We start from the raw sequence: 17308 nt of genomic DNA on the forward strand, positions 1-17308 counted from the left end.
CTAGATTTTCATCATCAATACTATTCCAATAGGGAAACTGCAGCCTAAAATCTGTTTTCTCATATCATTTTGGTTTAAAATGGGCTCTTGGGCTTCGAATATCTTTCTTATTCATTCCCCCCCTCCCCCACGAAAAAGAATAAAGAGATAAATACAATTAGGTTAAGTAGATAAGACACTTGGGTCGATTAATTTGATCATCATTTGCCACTTTATTAAAGTCCAAAGAAAAGAAAAATAGAAAACAAACAATGACAAAAACCTACCAAACACAAAAATAAATTAAAACAGACATGATTAGAAAGAACCCACCAAGAAAAACTCTTTTGGATCTTTAAGAGAGGCCCTAGACTAGGTGAAACAACAAAGAAAAACCTTAGATTGTTTAGTCAAAGTAATCACTCGAAAATGACTTAAAATGTAACGTGTTTGCCAAATATGCAAATTTCAACATTTCAAACCTTGTGATAATTTGTTTTTGCAAGGAGAAAATTATTCAAATTAAACCAATTATATTCTATTTCCATCAAACTAATTTGATCACTTCCCAAGGAATGGGTTTCAATTTAATTAATGAACCATTCTTACAATAAATTTTTTAAAGAAAATAAAGCCCTATCCCAAGCAATCAGGTTGTTGACAGTATACTATTTTAGAAGAATATATATAGATTGGTTATCAAACATACTCGCTCAAAAGTTAATATATGGAATTAAAAAAGAAGAAGCTATTGATGAAATTACGAAGAACAATGAATTAAACACTTTTAAATTTTATATAATTAACAACGGAATAAATCCTTAATTAAACCATAGCTAAGATGCTTTGAAGTATAGACTTTATTCTCATAAACTTTAATTTGTTGGATTGGATCCATCTGTTCTAAACCCAAACAAATTTAGGCAGAGCACCAAAATCAACCATCTCTATGGATTTGAATTCTATATGATTCCTTTCATAATATATATACCAAATTGAAAATTACCAAAGTATTCCTTTTTAATTAGGCAGCCATTCCACAAAACCCCATATATACATATTTTAAAACAATGAATAGTTAGAGTTTTGTTTATATTATAAAGTTTTACAAACCATTTTGTTCATTAATTGTTTGAAGAGAGAAGGAAAAAAAGATGCCAAAAACCTAAAAAATTATAGAGAATATATATAATAATAATGTGTTGTCTTAATTAGCTAGGATCCCACTTACATATACATTATTGTTATTAATAAGTAGAGAAAAGAAATATTCTTAATTGTTGTTTTTAAAAAGAGAATTATATGTGATTTAGCTCTCCTTTTCAAGTGTGCTTATACAATGCCTAATGCCTGATTAAGCATATTGAAACTCTTATCCCATCTTTGAAATGCTAATCAATATTTTATAATAATATCTTTTATTTTGATCTTTAAGTTTTGGCTTAATTACTTTCAATTTAGTTCTAGAATTAAAAATGTGATTAACTAATTTTGAATAAAAGATTGGAAGGGTGTGCATTTAAAGGTTGTTGTTGGAGAGGTAAAAAGTGATTAAAAGTAACTTTTACTGCTTTTAATAGTGGATAAAATAGATTGAGATTATTAAATATGTTAAAATCACTTTTATACAAATACGTTAATTGCACATCTTTTAGTAAATTGTCACACATTTTATATAAGATGCTTGGACCTTGTTGCATAAAATGCCCTTGATAATTGAATCATACTATTAAATTTTTACCAATCTATGATTAATAATTTTTTTTTAATTAATAAGTTTGTGAGAATTAGTAAACAATCTTCAACGATCAAATTGAAACCTCGAGATTTTAAACTTTGAAATGCACGTCATTCTAAATATGGTACTAAATTGCTAGCATGAACGTACCTTATTAACGCGGTTATATAGTTAAGGTTAAAAGTTCGATTTTCTAACAACATGCTTTAATCACACTGCCTTTTCACAAAATAAGAAAACAAAAGCAAACCATGAAATTCTTGATTGAGTAATATATATGTTTGTGTGTGTGTGGATGGATGGATATTGAGAAAATATTGAATGTATACATAGTTACGTGAGGAATTTATAAAAGCAGAAAATAAGATAAAGAATATATTCAAAGATTTTAGTTTTCTATAAGTTACGTTTCTATTCCCTTTTGATGACCTAAGTCCCATTGGGTAAATAAATATATCAATTGTGTCGTCATTTAAAAAGTGAGAAATGAAAATAAAATTTTGAAAAGAAAAGTCATTCTTTAATGATTTCGACATTTCATACTTCCTTTTTATAAAACAATATGTTGAAATTAAAATCAAAATTCAACCAAAATAATGGAGGGGTTTCAAATATAACCTAAACAAATCAAAATACGATAAAAATTTTGATCTATCATTCATAAATTATGACGATTTTACGTTACAAAAAGAAAATGTAAGTGCATGATGACATAATATAAAAAAATTTAATTTTTGAACTGTGAGGTTTTTTAAATTTTTAGTTTTGTGACTAATTGATTTCTAAATATATTCAAAATTTTAAAAAGTTGGTTGATTTGTTAGGTGTAAATTTAAAATTCATGTATATAAATATCTCGTTTTACAATAATTTCTTCTTTAATTAGCAAGTGGAAAGAAATGTTTATTTAGAAACTACCTTTCCCTAGTTTTTTAAAATGTTAATTAAAATTTAGTTCTTCTAATTTTAAAAGTTATTTATTTAGTCCATATAATTTGATTAAATCTCATATATAGTTAGGAAGTTATCAAATCATAGAAATTAAATTCCAATTATAAATCATGAAAATTAAATTTGTAACCTTTTTTTCAAACCATTGGCATACAAACTTTGTAATTTGAAAAACATCGAGTGAAAGTAAATAATACAACATACGATTTTAATTATATGTGAAAGTAGAGTTTATATAGTGCATAATTTAGAAAAATAAAAAACATCAAATAGTTATCAAACTAAACTTATAGAACTATTTTGAAGTTGATTTTCAAACATATATGAAATAGGTTTAGGTGTGTATCTAACATGAAATCATAAGTTTAACAAATTATTATTAGATACATTATACAAATTAAAATTGGAAGATTGAGTTAGATATTTTTTTAAAAAAGAAAGTTTAAGAGTCAACTATGGGTTTAAATAGGAAAAGAGAGAGGAGAAATTAGGGTAAGTGATAGTGGTGAGGGGAGAGGATGGGTATCACATGGGCATGTCAAGAGAGATTTGTTTAAAGCAAAGCCATGGTTGTGAAAGTTGGTCGGTTTTAGACATAAATGAATATTTTGTAACCCTAAATGTGTAACATCTTTACTATTCAAACCAAAATATACTTTATTGTAAAAAGTTTTTGTCCTTTTTTCTATACAAATATTTATCATATTTTTATTAGCCCTCAATCACATTTTTTTCAATCTTCTTTCTCGAACCAATATAAAAGAATATAGAGGAGAAATTCTGTGAACTTTCTATTTTAAATTTTACGGACTTTGCAATATAATTAATATCGTCGAGAATGTGTTGCATGAACAATGAATGAATAAAAGAGAAAACAACATTTTAAAATTTTGTTTCGTAATTAAATCATTCATAGTTTTATAACTATATCAAAATAAATTTGGTTGGGTTAGTAATTTAATTGTTTGGAAGTGACTTGTGGACCTAATGGCATAAGCAAAGTTGAGAGAATTTCACTTTTCTTGTCTCACATTGAAGGAAATAAGAGAGTATAAATATCAAAAAGTTTAAGTGGGAAACAAAGTATGTTGGTGGTGATTACATAACTCTATCACTACGTGCTTGCTGCAACGGTCATCCATCTAGGTGGTTCGCGTAATTGCACTAGCATGAATGAAAGAAATATTTTTAATTACCTTTCTTTTTGTATTTTGAAAAACTGATTCGGTATTAATTAATTTTCTCGATTGACCTGACGTCTCCGGACTTGGCCTTTTGGATCACCGAAATCCATCTCATCTCAATCTCTCGAAACCCATCTTTGTCATATCCTAAAAAACATCTTTGTTTCTATTCCTTGTTCCTACGAGTGTACGTCTGAATAGGAAAAACTGCGTTAATCTTGGAGAGCAACCAACAACACAATTGACACTTCAATCAATCTATTTTTGTTCGATATTTGATTTTATTTTATCACAATCCAAAAGTAATTAAAAGCAACGTGAATGGAAAATTCCAACATTAATTTGAAAAATTAAAGTACCCCAGTATTTTTAAAATCCTAGGAAAATATGTAGAGCAATATTATTTTACTATCAAATTATTAACATCTAGCAATATCAACTTTTAGTATAGGTAAAAATTGTCTCTTTCTTTCTAAGAAAAAAAATTAACTTTGAAAGATATATATATATATATATGAACAATTTGGTTGTAGACCTAATATACCAAGAATATTAGGTACTCCATATATGTGTCCGTAGTGTTACTTAATTAACTTATTAAATTGATATTTCCAATGTAGAAGAAACGTAATACGTAAGGTTAATTACATATTAAATCCATATTAATTTTTGCTTTATAAGAGAACTTGATTCATTTAAATCTATGGATTATTATTCCATGTAGAGTGGACAAAACCCAATCTAATATTCTACCCATCTTTCATTTTAATTCATCCTTACAATCACCTTAAAATTCTTGGATAATGATTATGATTTTGTTAAACAATTAAAAACCAAAATCACATCACCATGAGTTGGTTAGTGGTAAAATAACAAGAACAAAGATCAAGTCATTTGTTAAATGTATGTATATGTATTCTACTAACTTTCTTAACACACCAAATGAATTATACGATCATGAATTATATTGTTTGTAAAATTAGTCGACATTCACTTATAAGTTGACCTATACATGCACGGCGGACCTCGCACACACATAAAATGGTTACAGTTGTTAACCTATAGAAACAGCTAAACTGTTACGTGACACAAACTAAATTATGAGACTGTCCTTGAAGGTGGAAAGAGGGGGAACAAATGGAGAAATGGGACAGGGTGTGAGCCAAATGGACAAATGAAAAGAAAGAAATAGATATATAATATATTGTGAAGATGATTATATGTATAGGGAATTTATATAAGAGATGGTGGGGACTGGGGGTGAGTGTGTAATGGAATTGGACCCTTTAGATACCTGAAGAAGAAGCAAAAATGAACAAAGACTATGATGACTTCAATTCATCTTTTGGTTGCCCCTAAACACTCAATTATGTTTTGTCCCTTTTAAACTTCAACTACTTTCTTAAACTCAAACCACACATTTTCTCCCCTTCAATTAGCTGTTGGAATATGATCTCTCTCTCTCTCTCTCTCTCTCTTTTCCTTTCTTTTATCATTATGCCCACCTTTCAATTTTTAGGGTTTTCTTTTGCTCCTTTGTGGATGGACATTAGCCACTTTCAATACCTTTTTTCTTACATGTGAGAGAATATATTTGAAATCGATCCAATTCAGTATTTAATTTGTCTGTTCATTTCTAGTAGTTTCTTGAAGATGATGCGTATATGTAAGGTGAATTGTTAGAACGGAATAATAATATTGTTCTTTATTCTTGGATAAAACTTATAAACACTCAATTGATGTGAACACGCACGTTCTATCAACTTCAAAGTTTCTTTTGTTGTCTTTTTTAGTATAAGTTAGGGGAAAGAATTTGAACATGAAATCACTTGATTCTCAATTCTCGATATATACAAGTGTCAGTTGAGTTAAGTTATCGTTGTTTTTTAGGTTTTCTTTTTCCTCACATATTATCACATTAAAATTAACAAAACTAATAAATACTTATACTTTTATATTATATAAATGTCTCGAACGTGAGGTCAAGTTATGAAAAAACTAAAATGAAAAAAATATATTTCTTAAACTTTTTATCATTGAAATTTAGCTCTGAATTATTTGGATGTTAATTTTCAGAAAAGATGAAAACATTTATTTTCTTAAAAGAAACAAATAGTTATTTTTGCTTGCTTTATTATATGTATTTATTTATTGTATTGAAATTATTTAGTTTGTAAAATTAGAATATGATTTAAATTACAAGGTGTCGTGATTACTACAATATTTATATATATATACGTTTGACAATATTAATAAAAAAAAATCACTAATAATTTATAAAAGTATATAGAAAAAAGGTAGAAATTAAATTAAAAGTAATTTTGGAATAAACATAAATAGTTACATCATATATTTTAATAAAGAAGCAATAATATCTGTTTTTGGAAACAATATATCAAATATCTTTTGAAGAAAATTTTGAAAAAAATTTGAAGACAATATAGATTGATGATGATATATATATATATCAATTCCTCCCAATATTATCATTATTCAAATATTCAAATGACTTAGAGATATGCATTGCAAGACTGCACTGCATGTACACATGTGTCCATAGAATATATATATATATATATATATATATACATATAATCCAAATTACATATTCATTTTTAATATAATTGTATATTTACAAAAATTAAAGGCAAAAAAAGTCAGCATATAAAATTCCATTTGTATAATTTTTATTCCCCATCAGCCTTGTTCAATATTTGAAAATAAAAACAATATACAATTAATGACTCGTTTAGTAATCATGTAGGTCTTCGAAAATAATATATTGGATCTAATTTCTAGGTCTCAAATATATATGTTTCGAAATATTTATAACACGTTAATATTACCATTTCTTAAACAGAGAGCAATAATATTTATTGAATTATTTTTCCTTTTTAATTTCTTTCCTTATTCTTTTTATATGTTAGTCCCTAATATTAAATTAAACTAAGTTAATACTTAAACTAACATAATGTCTACATCACATCTTACTTCCAATATTTTATAATTAATTATAATAAAATAGTATTAAAAACAACTCTCCATTTTTAGAAGATATAATATTAAATTCTAATCTTCACATTTTCATAAATTCAATATCAATATTGACACGAGAGGTAAATCGAATATATAAAGTAAGCGATAATTTACCACTAATTGTGAACATAATATACACAATAAATAATTTCTCATTCAAGAAGAAAAAATTATTTACTTACTATATATAATAAATAATGTCCAATATATACCATCCTTTTACTAAGTTTGAATGTATTTGTACATGGTGTCTACATGCCATACAAATATACATTATTAGTGTTCCAATAAGCTCACCATCTACTCACCAAATTACCTGTATTTTATGGTGGAAAATTTTAGATAAAATTTGATTATTTGATTATTTCATAATTTGTTATATTTAATTAAAAAGGTTTGGTAATGGTAATTCCATTATTGAAAGGTACATCCACAGAGAGGAAAACATAAAGTGGGAAAATATAATTGTTGAGGGAATACACACAAACACATAAAAGACAAAGATTCCCACGTGTGGGGTTTTGAAAAAGATATTTTTTTCTTCTTCTTTTTTTTGAAAGTCTTTTGGAATTTTGTAATATAAATGGATTCCCCATATCCGATAATTAAATACCCTATAGATTTAAAAACAATGACAAGTTTTCTTTTTTCTTCATTTCCTAAAATAATATGTCCCTTCTCAAATTCGTATCAATCATCAATTGTTAGGTCTAGTAATAAACTTTTTAAAAAAATTTAAAATACAAACCAAAGAACCTTTCATACTTACCTAAGAACACAACTTGTTAATATATTTAATTTTACGAGTTTTCATTGCTTTTTTTGTTTATACTATATTCTATATACAATATTAAATCCTCCTTTATTCTAACACAATCAACATATTCAATTAATCTTCTTATTCTATATTCGTTAGAAAGTTTAGACGGAATAAATTAAATTAAATTAAATATATTTATAACGATCGCATACCTAAAATTTAATATTCTAAATGTTATATTAAAGTGTGTAAAATGTTTTTGAAGTAAAATGCATATTTATATCAAATACATTTATATAACTTAAGATAAGATGTATATTTAAGTATTTTTCTTATTTTCAATTACTTAAAAATTTAACTTCTTTTTTTCTCTGTTGAATTTTTTTAATCCTTCTTACGAAACTTTTTGAGACCCCACTTCACATTAGCCTCCATATCCTTTGAAGAAAACAAAAACAAAAACATGGCACATTAAAGTTTGTTCTTTTGCCCAAAGGAAAAAAAGAAAAAAACTCACTTTCTCTCTTACTTCTTCTCTTCTCCTCTCTCCCTATATATATATATATATAAGTACACAACCTTCTCACCAAATCAATCCCTCCATTATTATTCTCCAAACCCAAAGAACCAACCAACGTCCAATTAAGTGTACAGTGTGAAAGAAAGGTAATAAAATGTCAGGTGTTTGGATTTTCGACAACGGCGTGATCCGGCTAGTGGAGAGAGCAGGTGCAGCAGAGACGACGACGTCCGGGGGATCAGGGAAAAGAAAAGTTCTGATATACACACCAACGAACGAGGCGATGACATCGTATGAGGTGCTAGAAAACAAGCTATCAATGTTGGGATGGGAAGTGTACTATGAAGATGGAGAGGTTATGCAATTTCACAAACCATCGTCTGTGGATCTAATTTCACTTCCTAAAGATTTTAATAAGTTGAAGGCTAGACACTTATACGACATCGTTGTGAGGAATCGTAATCTTTTTCAAGTTAAGGACATGCAGTCCCACTAATTGTAGGACCCCTATACCCTTAACTATTACTATCTCTCTCTTTATAATTAATGCCTTTTTTCTTCTTCTTCTTCTTCTTTTGAGATGATGTAGTTTGTTTGTGTGATTGATTATTATTGTGTTTATGTGTGTGTTTGAAGGTAATAATATATATATAATATATATATATTGGGGGTGGTTTGATTATTATGTAAATTTTGTTGTTGAAATTACAATTCACAATGGAATTAAATTATATAAATTTGAAATTATTGTTTTTGAGTTTATTTGATTTGATAAGTCTCTCCTTTCTCTCTTTCTCTCTTTTTTTTTTTAAGTAAAAATATATTCGAAACCGAAATCTCTTTTAACTCTAGAGTATATACAAGTAGTTAAACTCTTGTTGGTATATCTTTCTCTTGTTCTTGATGTATGGAAGAATTTGTCTACCATTTTTAAGATACTACTTTTGTTTTAACATATATTTGAGTTTTATACTCTCATCTATCTAAGTTTAGTTTATCTAGTTTTACTAGATCTTTTTATTATTATTATTATGAATTATGAGAAAATATATTTGTACATTGTTTTTTCTATTATGAATTTTTTTTATTATTGTTAAAAAAAAAAAATTAGAATACAAAAACAAGACTTGAACCAATAAGTTTTTTTTATGGATGGGAGGTATTAGAATGAATGTATGAGTTATATTAAAGGAAGATATAAAGTTGATTAAACTTTGCACTTCTCTAAATAATATTTTAGGACTTGAATTAATTAGTGGTTTTATATATATATATATATATATATATATATAAGTTTAGTCCTAGTACTTTTGTGTCTACTATCACATGTGATAATTACCAATCAAATACTGAATTGGAAGTTCATAAACTTAATTAAACTTATAATTCTAACATTTTGTTTTATATTTTTAGTGAATAGGATTTGGAAATTATTGAATGTCACTATATATAAAACTATATTTTATAGGGTTGGATTATTTTACAAAGGGAAGTGAGGTTAAAGAAGAATGGGGAGTTGACACGTAGATAAATATAAAAAAATTTATAAAAAGAATAAATTAATCACATTTCCAATTTTTAAAATAAAGTCATTTTTTTTTAAATATGAATTTTGGGATGTAGCTAAGTTAGGGATATAGATATTGTCCCCACCTCAGCATCCATTTAAATGCATTATTAATCAAGCAGTATCTTCCTCAAGATTTGGAAATATTATTTTACCTATATGTAATATATATATATATATATATATATATATATATATATATATATATATATATATAATATTATATATATATATATATATATATATATATATATATATATATATATATATATATATATATATATATATATATATTTCTCTTAATGCAAATTCCCATTTTACAAATAATACCCATAAAATTAAAAATATATATATATACATTGAGTTATTTTTTTTCAATGTTTTATGTTTTACCATATAATATATTTTGTTGTATTAACGAATATTTAATATTTTCTAATAAATATGTAATAAAGGTTATTATATACATATTTGATGTTTAAAGTAATTATATTTTTATCTGATATTTGTTGTTTTATTTTATATTTTTTAGAAATTTCTATCAGCTGCTTCACATATCCAATTATATATAGAATTATGAGCCTAGCTAGTCACATTATTTTTTGTCTAACTCTCAAATAATTTCTCCAAGATTTGATTATTACAGACATAAGTGAGAGAGAGAGGTTTTGATTGGAAATTCTTATGTATCCAACTTTCTGTCCTATATATGATTAAAAAATTTACATACATACATGCATACATACATATATATATATATATAATCGATAAAATATATGGTTTGAATATTAATTAAATTTAAAACAATAAGTGATAAAAGAAGCTAAGGAAATGGTTACCATGCAAAATGCAGAACAGCCCACAGAAAAAATGGTTAAAATACAATCTCACTTCCTATACTCCAAATTGAAATGGTTAAGTAAAGAAATTGAAATGCATTTATTAGTTAAAATGAAAAGAATAGTGAATAATGATAATTGAAGAAAGGAAGGGGGGGAAAAAGCGAGGTAAGGTAAGGGTTAAGCATATGGTAAAAGTAAAAAAGGGTGGTTGAGATATGTGGGGTTAGGGTGAGCTGACATAGCACGTGCATGCGCCACAAGCTGGCGACGATAAGACTCGCCCTCATGGGTCAACGGATTTCGCCCATATCGTGGGGGAACAAACCTACCTTTTTCTTTCTTCTTCTTCTTCTTCTTCTTTTTAATACTCTTCCTCCTCCATAGCTAATCTTCAAATTTCGACATTGATGGTGGTACACATTTTTAAGAAGGAATTATATAGAAGAACACAATTTTTTAAAAAATTAATTAATATTTACATTGTATTGTTGATTGTTTATTTAATGTTTCATGAGTTTTTTTTTTATTATTTATTTAAATGTCAATCAATTCTTCATGTGGAGACGTGGAGTTGATATGAAAAAGAAAATGTAGGGTGTAAGATTGGGACAATAATAATGATAAGAAAAAAGAAAAAGAAAAATATTTAGAGAGAGAGGGTTTGAGAGTCACGTGTGTATATGAGTAAAACCCATTCCTATTTGGAAAAGAGAGAAATGGGCACCAATACTTTCTCCCATTGAGCCGTCGCTTCCCTAATTACCTACTTCATACACAAAAGAAAACGAAAAACATATCATTTGGATGTTTATATATATATATATATATATTTATATATACATATCCCCCAGGCCCATCGGCCATACACTTGCATGCATGCACATTATATTATTTGGATGACCTACATTTTTGTTACGATCCATATCATCTCCCCATTTTGAATTTTGAGTTTCTTTCTGCCTTTCAGTAAATAGAGTGTACCTGCTTACTAAGATTGTCAAAATTTTCTTTTCTTTTCAATTTTACGTGTACAGTATAGATCGACTCATTAGATACTTTTGAAAGTTACAACCAACTAATTAAACTTGCAATTTAACTAAATCATCGTGTGTAAAAAGTAGAGTATCGAACAAATCAATTGTTGTATCGTGGATTGATAGTCACTATCTTGAAAATAAACTACAACAATAATATGATCTCAATGCTAGATTGTTTAGTTATAGTAGGTTGAGTCTCTTCCATGGTTAATTAACACAATATCTTTCTCTCACATGACGCACTAGTTGGGAAAAAATCAAATGAAAGTAAAAAACTTTGCTTAAATCGAAGAATTAGATCAATAATTTAAAGTTGTTTCGTTTTAGATCTAAAAAATTTAATACTTAAGCAAGGAGACAAAATTAAAAGTTTAATTCCATTGTTATGCACACTTTATCTATAATATGAGTTCAAATTTGATCACATTTTAGTTTCTATATGGTTTATTTCACTTTATTTACTAATTTATAACCCTATCAAGTTGATGACTTGATAAGTGACTATGTTTCTTTTTCACCAGCTCTTTTGACTTTAACCTTTAATCTTTTTAGTGATTTTGTTGAGCATGGTACCTTCGCCCTAATCAACTTTGTTGGTACACAAAACAAACACCCATGGTTCTGTAAACGTTTAGCTTTACAAATTATGTGAACAATTTTTTAATACAAGCACCAACGACAACGTGATATTGAAAATACAATCAAAGTTTTACATTAGTTAGATAAAATACAAGAATATAAATTAAAGCAACCATCTCTATTGACATTAGATTCTTTAGAAGACAAAGCCACATGAGAATTATATTCTCAACGTGAACAATACATCATATTTCAAGATATTTAAAAAGGTGTTGTCCCTTGCTAACACATATATATGAGGAAAGGTTGTACGCAATGGGCAAAACTCGAGTCATTTTCAACAAAATACACAATAGCTTTTTGAGGCAAGGGATTATCCAATACTATTAGTATAACCAATTTTTGTTACATGTAAATACTATTTAAAAGTTTTCAAATTAACTATAATTATCACTATTTCAAAATCTTTCCTTTGCTACAATATTCACTATTTAATATAGTATAAATATTTATTATCTTCAACAAATTAAAATAGTTAATCCATCAAATACTACGATAATGTTAATAATAAAAAAAGAAAAATTGGTAATAAAATTGAAAATACAATAATTAACATTGAATAACTCCAAGCCGATTACGAAGGAAAACACTTTTTTTTCAAAACATTCATAACAATAAATTTTGAGAGTCTCAAATTAAAGAATTTTGAAAAGGGAATATACTTCAATTTTAAAACATTGAGAGAAAAGGAACAACAACATATAGGGGTGAAAATAATGTTTCAAAACTAAATACATTTTCATCAATCTAATTATTAATATCCAACAAATAGTTTGCTTTGTTGAAATATTCAAGTTGGTTATTCACCCTCCAATTTTATCAACTTAATTAATTGATGTTTAATTATCTATTAAATATATGATTATTATTGTTGTTGTTTTATCTTAAATTTGCTAATGAACTCTATCAAATTCAAGACTAAAATTGGAAAAATTTTAAAATATCATTGGACTCGTTTGTTCAATTTTAAAATTTAAGAAATTCTTTCTTTTCTCTTTATTAATTTAATTTCTTTCCTTCACTAACTATTTTGTTTGTATATTGAAATTGCATAGTATTTTTTATTTTTTGGATCTAATTTGGGTATGATAGTTAGATTTTAAAATTTTATATGACTAAGCAATTAATTAATTTAAAATAATTATATATGAAGTGAAATATAAAAAATAGTTAGTAAAGGAAATAAAAAGAAGAGTAGAAGAAGGTCGTCTTTTTCCGCACAGTTTCAGCCACGAGGAAGAGAGTGAGCAAAGTGGTGAGTGAAGCGTGGCGTTGGGTTTTGTTTTCGTTCAAATTTCAAATCTTCCACAAACTCTGTCCCCATCTTCTCTTATTTTTCTTCCTTTTTTTCTCTTTCCTCTAATCTTTTGAATTTTGATTTCGATTTCGATTTCGATTTCATCCATCCCCATCCCAACCCTAATTCCCAATTCTTCACATTCTGATATTCCCCATTTCTATTTTTCGATCCCTGCTTCTATGGCCGACTCCGACTCTTCCACTCCTTCCCCTGCTCCTCTATCAGCAGTGAGTTCTCTTCATTTTCTTCCTTTTCACTCTTTGATTATCCCCCATTTTTTTTTTCCACATACCCATCTTCTTCTTCTTTCAATTGCTTACTCAACCCCTTGCTTTTTCTATCTGACATTCTTATTTCTTCTGTTCACAGAAAAAGGAGAATCTAACCCCCATTGGCTCCAAAATTACGGTATATATATTCTTTTTCTTTTTTTGGACTCTATTACTTTTATTTGTGAATTTTGCCTTGTGATGTTGAGATTATGAAGTTTAATTGTAAGATATTTGAGAACTAAATTGTACATTGTTTGAAGTTGGGATTTTGAGAATATGAATTATATGTGTTTGGGACTTTTCAGATTGTGCAGCTAAAGAGTGTTATGAATGTAAATAAGAGATTTTTGAGTTTTCGGGTCCTGCTGATGTAGTATTAATAATTAACATGGTTTCCTAAAATGTGGGAAGTCCTGAGTTCAAATTTCTTTAGTGTCATTTCCTATTCGTTTCTTGTAATTGGATACTTGTAGGGTTATCTACTAATTTTCGAACTAGAGATGGGAAGGAAGGAGTGTTAAGAACATATAGAAAAAGTATATACATTAGCTTATTAGCTAAGTCTTTTGGGTGTGGGGTGTGATTTCAAAGTCTAACTGCCATTTAACTTTGATCTTCTGAGATTTTCCACGTTTGTTCTCAGGAATTGAACGAATCAAGATCAGAGCTGCTTAATAGAATTCAATCTCTTAAGCAGGTGAAATTTAGATTTACAGTGAGCCTGATTAAGCCCTTGCTCATTTTTAGTTGTTTCTGTTCTCTGATTTTGTAAACGTTCCCTGTGTTTGAGCATTATTTCAGGATCTCCAGAATTGGAGGTCAAAGCTAGACACGCAAGTTCATACCTACCGCAGTGTAAGTTAATAGTAGTGAATTTTGTCTTGGCTTTTATTCTATTTGTTCATGCTTTTTTATGTATTCACATATTTCTTAAATGTAACTCCACGGTCCACCAGCCAGCTTGCCATGTTCTAAGATATTTGTGTTTGAGTTTCCTACAATGGGTCAACATGATCCATAATCAAGTTGGTTATCCTAGAAGCCTACTGTAATCAGATCTTGTGGCTCATACAGACAGCCGGTTACTGTAGGGTAGACGTGATGTTGGTTAACTGATTCTTGGTAGTTCAAACTTCAAAGAGATCTCAACTCAAGTCTGCTAATGTTTTCGTCGTGTAGGATATTTAATCCCTCAATACCTTGGTTTACAAGAAAATGTACGCATAGGCTATTCATCATAATGAAATTTTCCCGTTTGTTGGTCATATCCATCGGTATCCCCCCTATTTCAATTTTATCTGTGTTCCTGCAGCATTTGATACGTATCTTCAATGCTTCATGCAGGAACTCTCTGAACTCAAGAAATCACTTAATGTTGAAGTAGAGCACCTTCGCACGGTAAGGAGCAATGCTTCACATATTGAATATGCCTTTAAACTTTTTTATGCCATTTGGAAGGGCAATAAATTTGTAACATGAAACCAGGAATTCCAAGAACTAAGGACTACGCTTCAGCAGCAACAAGAAGATGTGACTACTAGCTTGAGGAACTTGGGTGTAAGTTCTATTTCTAACAAGTACTGACTTTCAGACTAAAATATACAAATGAATTTCGTCAAAACACCACCAACCCATACTGTCTCACCATATTCGTGACCAATATATTGAAGAAAGTTATGAAATGCTAGCAGCTTCAGGATGTTTCTGTGGACAATAATGAGACACAACATCAACATCCAGTAGGAAGCCCCGACAAGGAAGATGCAGACGAGGCTAAGAAGGATAACTTAACAGAGGAGAAAGGTAATGAAGCTGAGAATTAAGTGGCAGTTTTAGCATGGTACGTTTCTAAGCTTTTCATTGCATGGTAAGAGAATCTTAGCAGTTCTCTCTAGGCGATGGATTTCCACATTTTTCTATTTTGCATCATGCTCTATTTAAATTTCAATCTTTGTAACGATAGGGTTCTTTCAATATTTCCCATTGAGGTGTTCTATGATATCTCCACCCTTTAGAGCTGATCTATCTCTTTGGCTATGTCTCTTTCTCTAAATAACTATGGAGTTTATGTTGGACAAACTTTCAGTACTTCATAGCATTGGTTCATTGAAGAACGACGTGTTTCTTGGTTCTATATTTCTCTCAGTTATAAAGAATTGTGGGGCAGAGTAGTTATTCTTCTTGCAAAGGCTTGGTTTTGGTAACTATTTGGTTCGTGATTTTGATTTTTTGAAAATTGTATTTGCCTTCTTGTAATTTCTTTTGCGGTTTAACAAAACATAGTAACTTATGGATGGAAGAAGTGATTATAAGTTTAATTTCTAAAAGACAAACAGTAACCAAACCAAACACCATTCAAATACGTATATTAGCATATTGATGTAAACTCGAAGATCAATACTTTGGTATCAAAATTAGGCTTTTGTTCCTTGAAATTTTTAGCTTAACTAATTAAATTAGTATGATAGTTCTAGTTGACGTATGTTTGTTAAACTATGTCTTAAGTTTTCTTTTTTGTTATTTTGATGTATGTATTTTCAAATTTTTCAATATTTTTACATTTTTACAAGCGTTGGCATAATTTAACGAACTTTTTTGTAAAATAAGAACTCTTTAATACAAGTTTATGGTTATATTTAAGATTTTTTATTTTATTTTTGTGAAAATCACATTTTAAGAAAATTAGTGAGTAAAGTCATGCTAAAATTTCAATAAAGAAAAAAAAGAGATAGAAGTTTGAAGGGATGAAATGCATAGTTTAAGTATAAGAATCAAAATGAAAATGATTTTAAATCAATCAAAATTATATAAACGAAATTAGAATTAAGTTATTTTATTTTTTACTACCAATTAGAAATAAATTTCAAAGCTTCACGAAGCAATTAAATATTAAATTCAAATTTCAACCACAAAAATCATATACCCAAATGAAGCTACATACAAAAAACTGAGTTTAATAAATCTCCTAAATAAAGCTAATAACACTATAGCTTTTATTTTTTCATTCAAATCTTAATAATGGAGCATCTACCAAAGCAACCATAATTGAACTTGCATATAACATAGAACACATTGGTTGGTGATTAAGAGGCCTACATTTACAATCCAAAACTATACATATAGACTAAAAATATTACTAGATGTGTAAGAAGAAAAATACTTACGTTTGTTTAGGTTTATACATTTGATCAAATCATCCAACGAATGAAACGAGATCATTCAAATATGGGTCGTGTAAGAAAGATAAAGATGGTCAAATAATTGAATTTTGTACAATAATGTACGATTTGATTTGATTTATATTTATTTATTTTGGGAAAATATAGATTTGGAAAGGTTTTCTTGACATCAATGAAGCTTTAAATTTGAAATGTACTTTTAACTTCACACGCACATCAACATTATTCATTTTATTTTCCCAACGATATGAATTTACATTTTCCGAAGCAGAGTTGGTGGGATCACTTTAATTTTCTCACAATT

The 17308-nt window shown here is 27.9% G+C and overlaps 1 protein-coding gene across 1 annotated transcript; it reads left to right on the plus strand.

Annotated features, from left to right (window-relative positions):
* The first annotated feature begins 13477 nt into the window (after nt 1–13477).
* On the plus strand, nt 13478–16013 carry LOC101223088 (CAP-Gly domain-containing linker protein 1). The gene is made up of 7 exons (XM_004134158.3): nt 13478–13780; nt 13923–13961; nt 14469–14522; nt 14627–14680; nt 15170–15223; nt 15311–15382; nt 15517–16013. Exons 1-7 carry the CDS (start codon nt 13733–13735, stop codon nt 15646–15648), a joined length of 453 nt encoding a protein of 150 aa, XP_004134206.1. The 5' UTR covers nt 13478–13732; the 3' UTR covers nt 15649–16013.
* The last annotated feature ends 1295 nt before the right edge of the window (nt 16014–17308 follow it).

The sequence above is a fragment of the Cucumis sativus genome, chromosome 3, assembly GCF_000004075.3.
Source record: "Cucumis sativus cultivar 9930 chromosome 3, Cucumber_9930_V3, whole genome shotgun sequence".
In the NCBI taxonomy this organism is placed as follows: domain Eukaryota; kingdom Viridiplantae; phylum Streptophyta; class Magnoliopsida; order Cucurbitales; family Cucurbitaceae; genus Cucumis; species Cucumis sativus.

What these genes read in the sequence shown, in the direction of transcription:
- LOC101223088 (XM_004134158.3), top strand. Translation starts at nt 13,733, where the DNA reads ATGGCCGACTCCGACTCTTCCACTCCTTCCCCTGCTCCTCTATCAGCA. An exon ending in CCCCTGCTCCTCTATCAGCA is followed by an intron (nt 13,781 to 13,922) that starts GTGAGTTCTCTT and finishes TTCTGTTCACAG; the next exon opens with AAAAAGGAGAATCTAACCCC. An exon ending in GAATTCAATCTCTTAAGCAG is followed by an intron (nt 14,523 to 14,626) that starts GTGAAATTTAGA and finishes GCATTATTTCAG; the next exon opens with GATCTCCAGAATTGGAGGTC.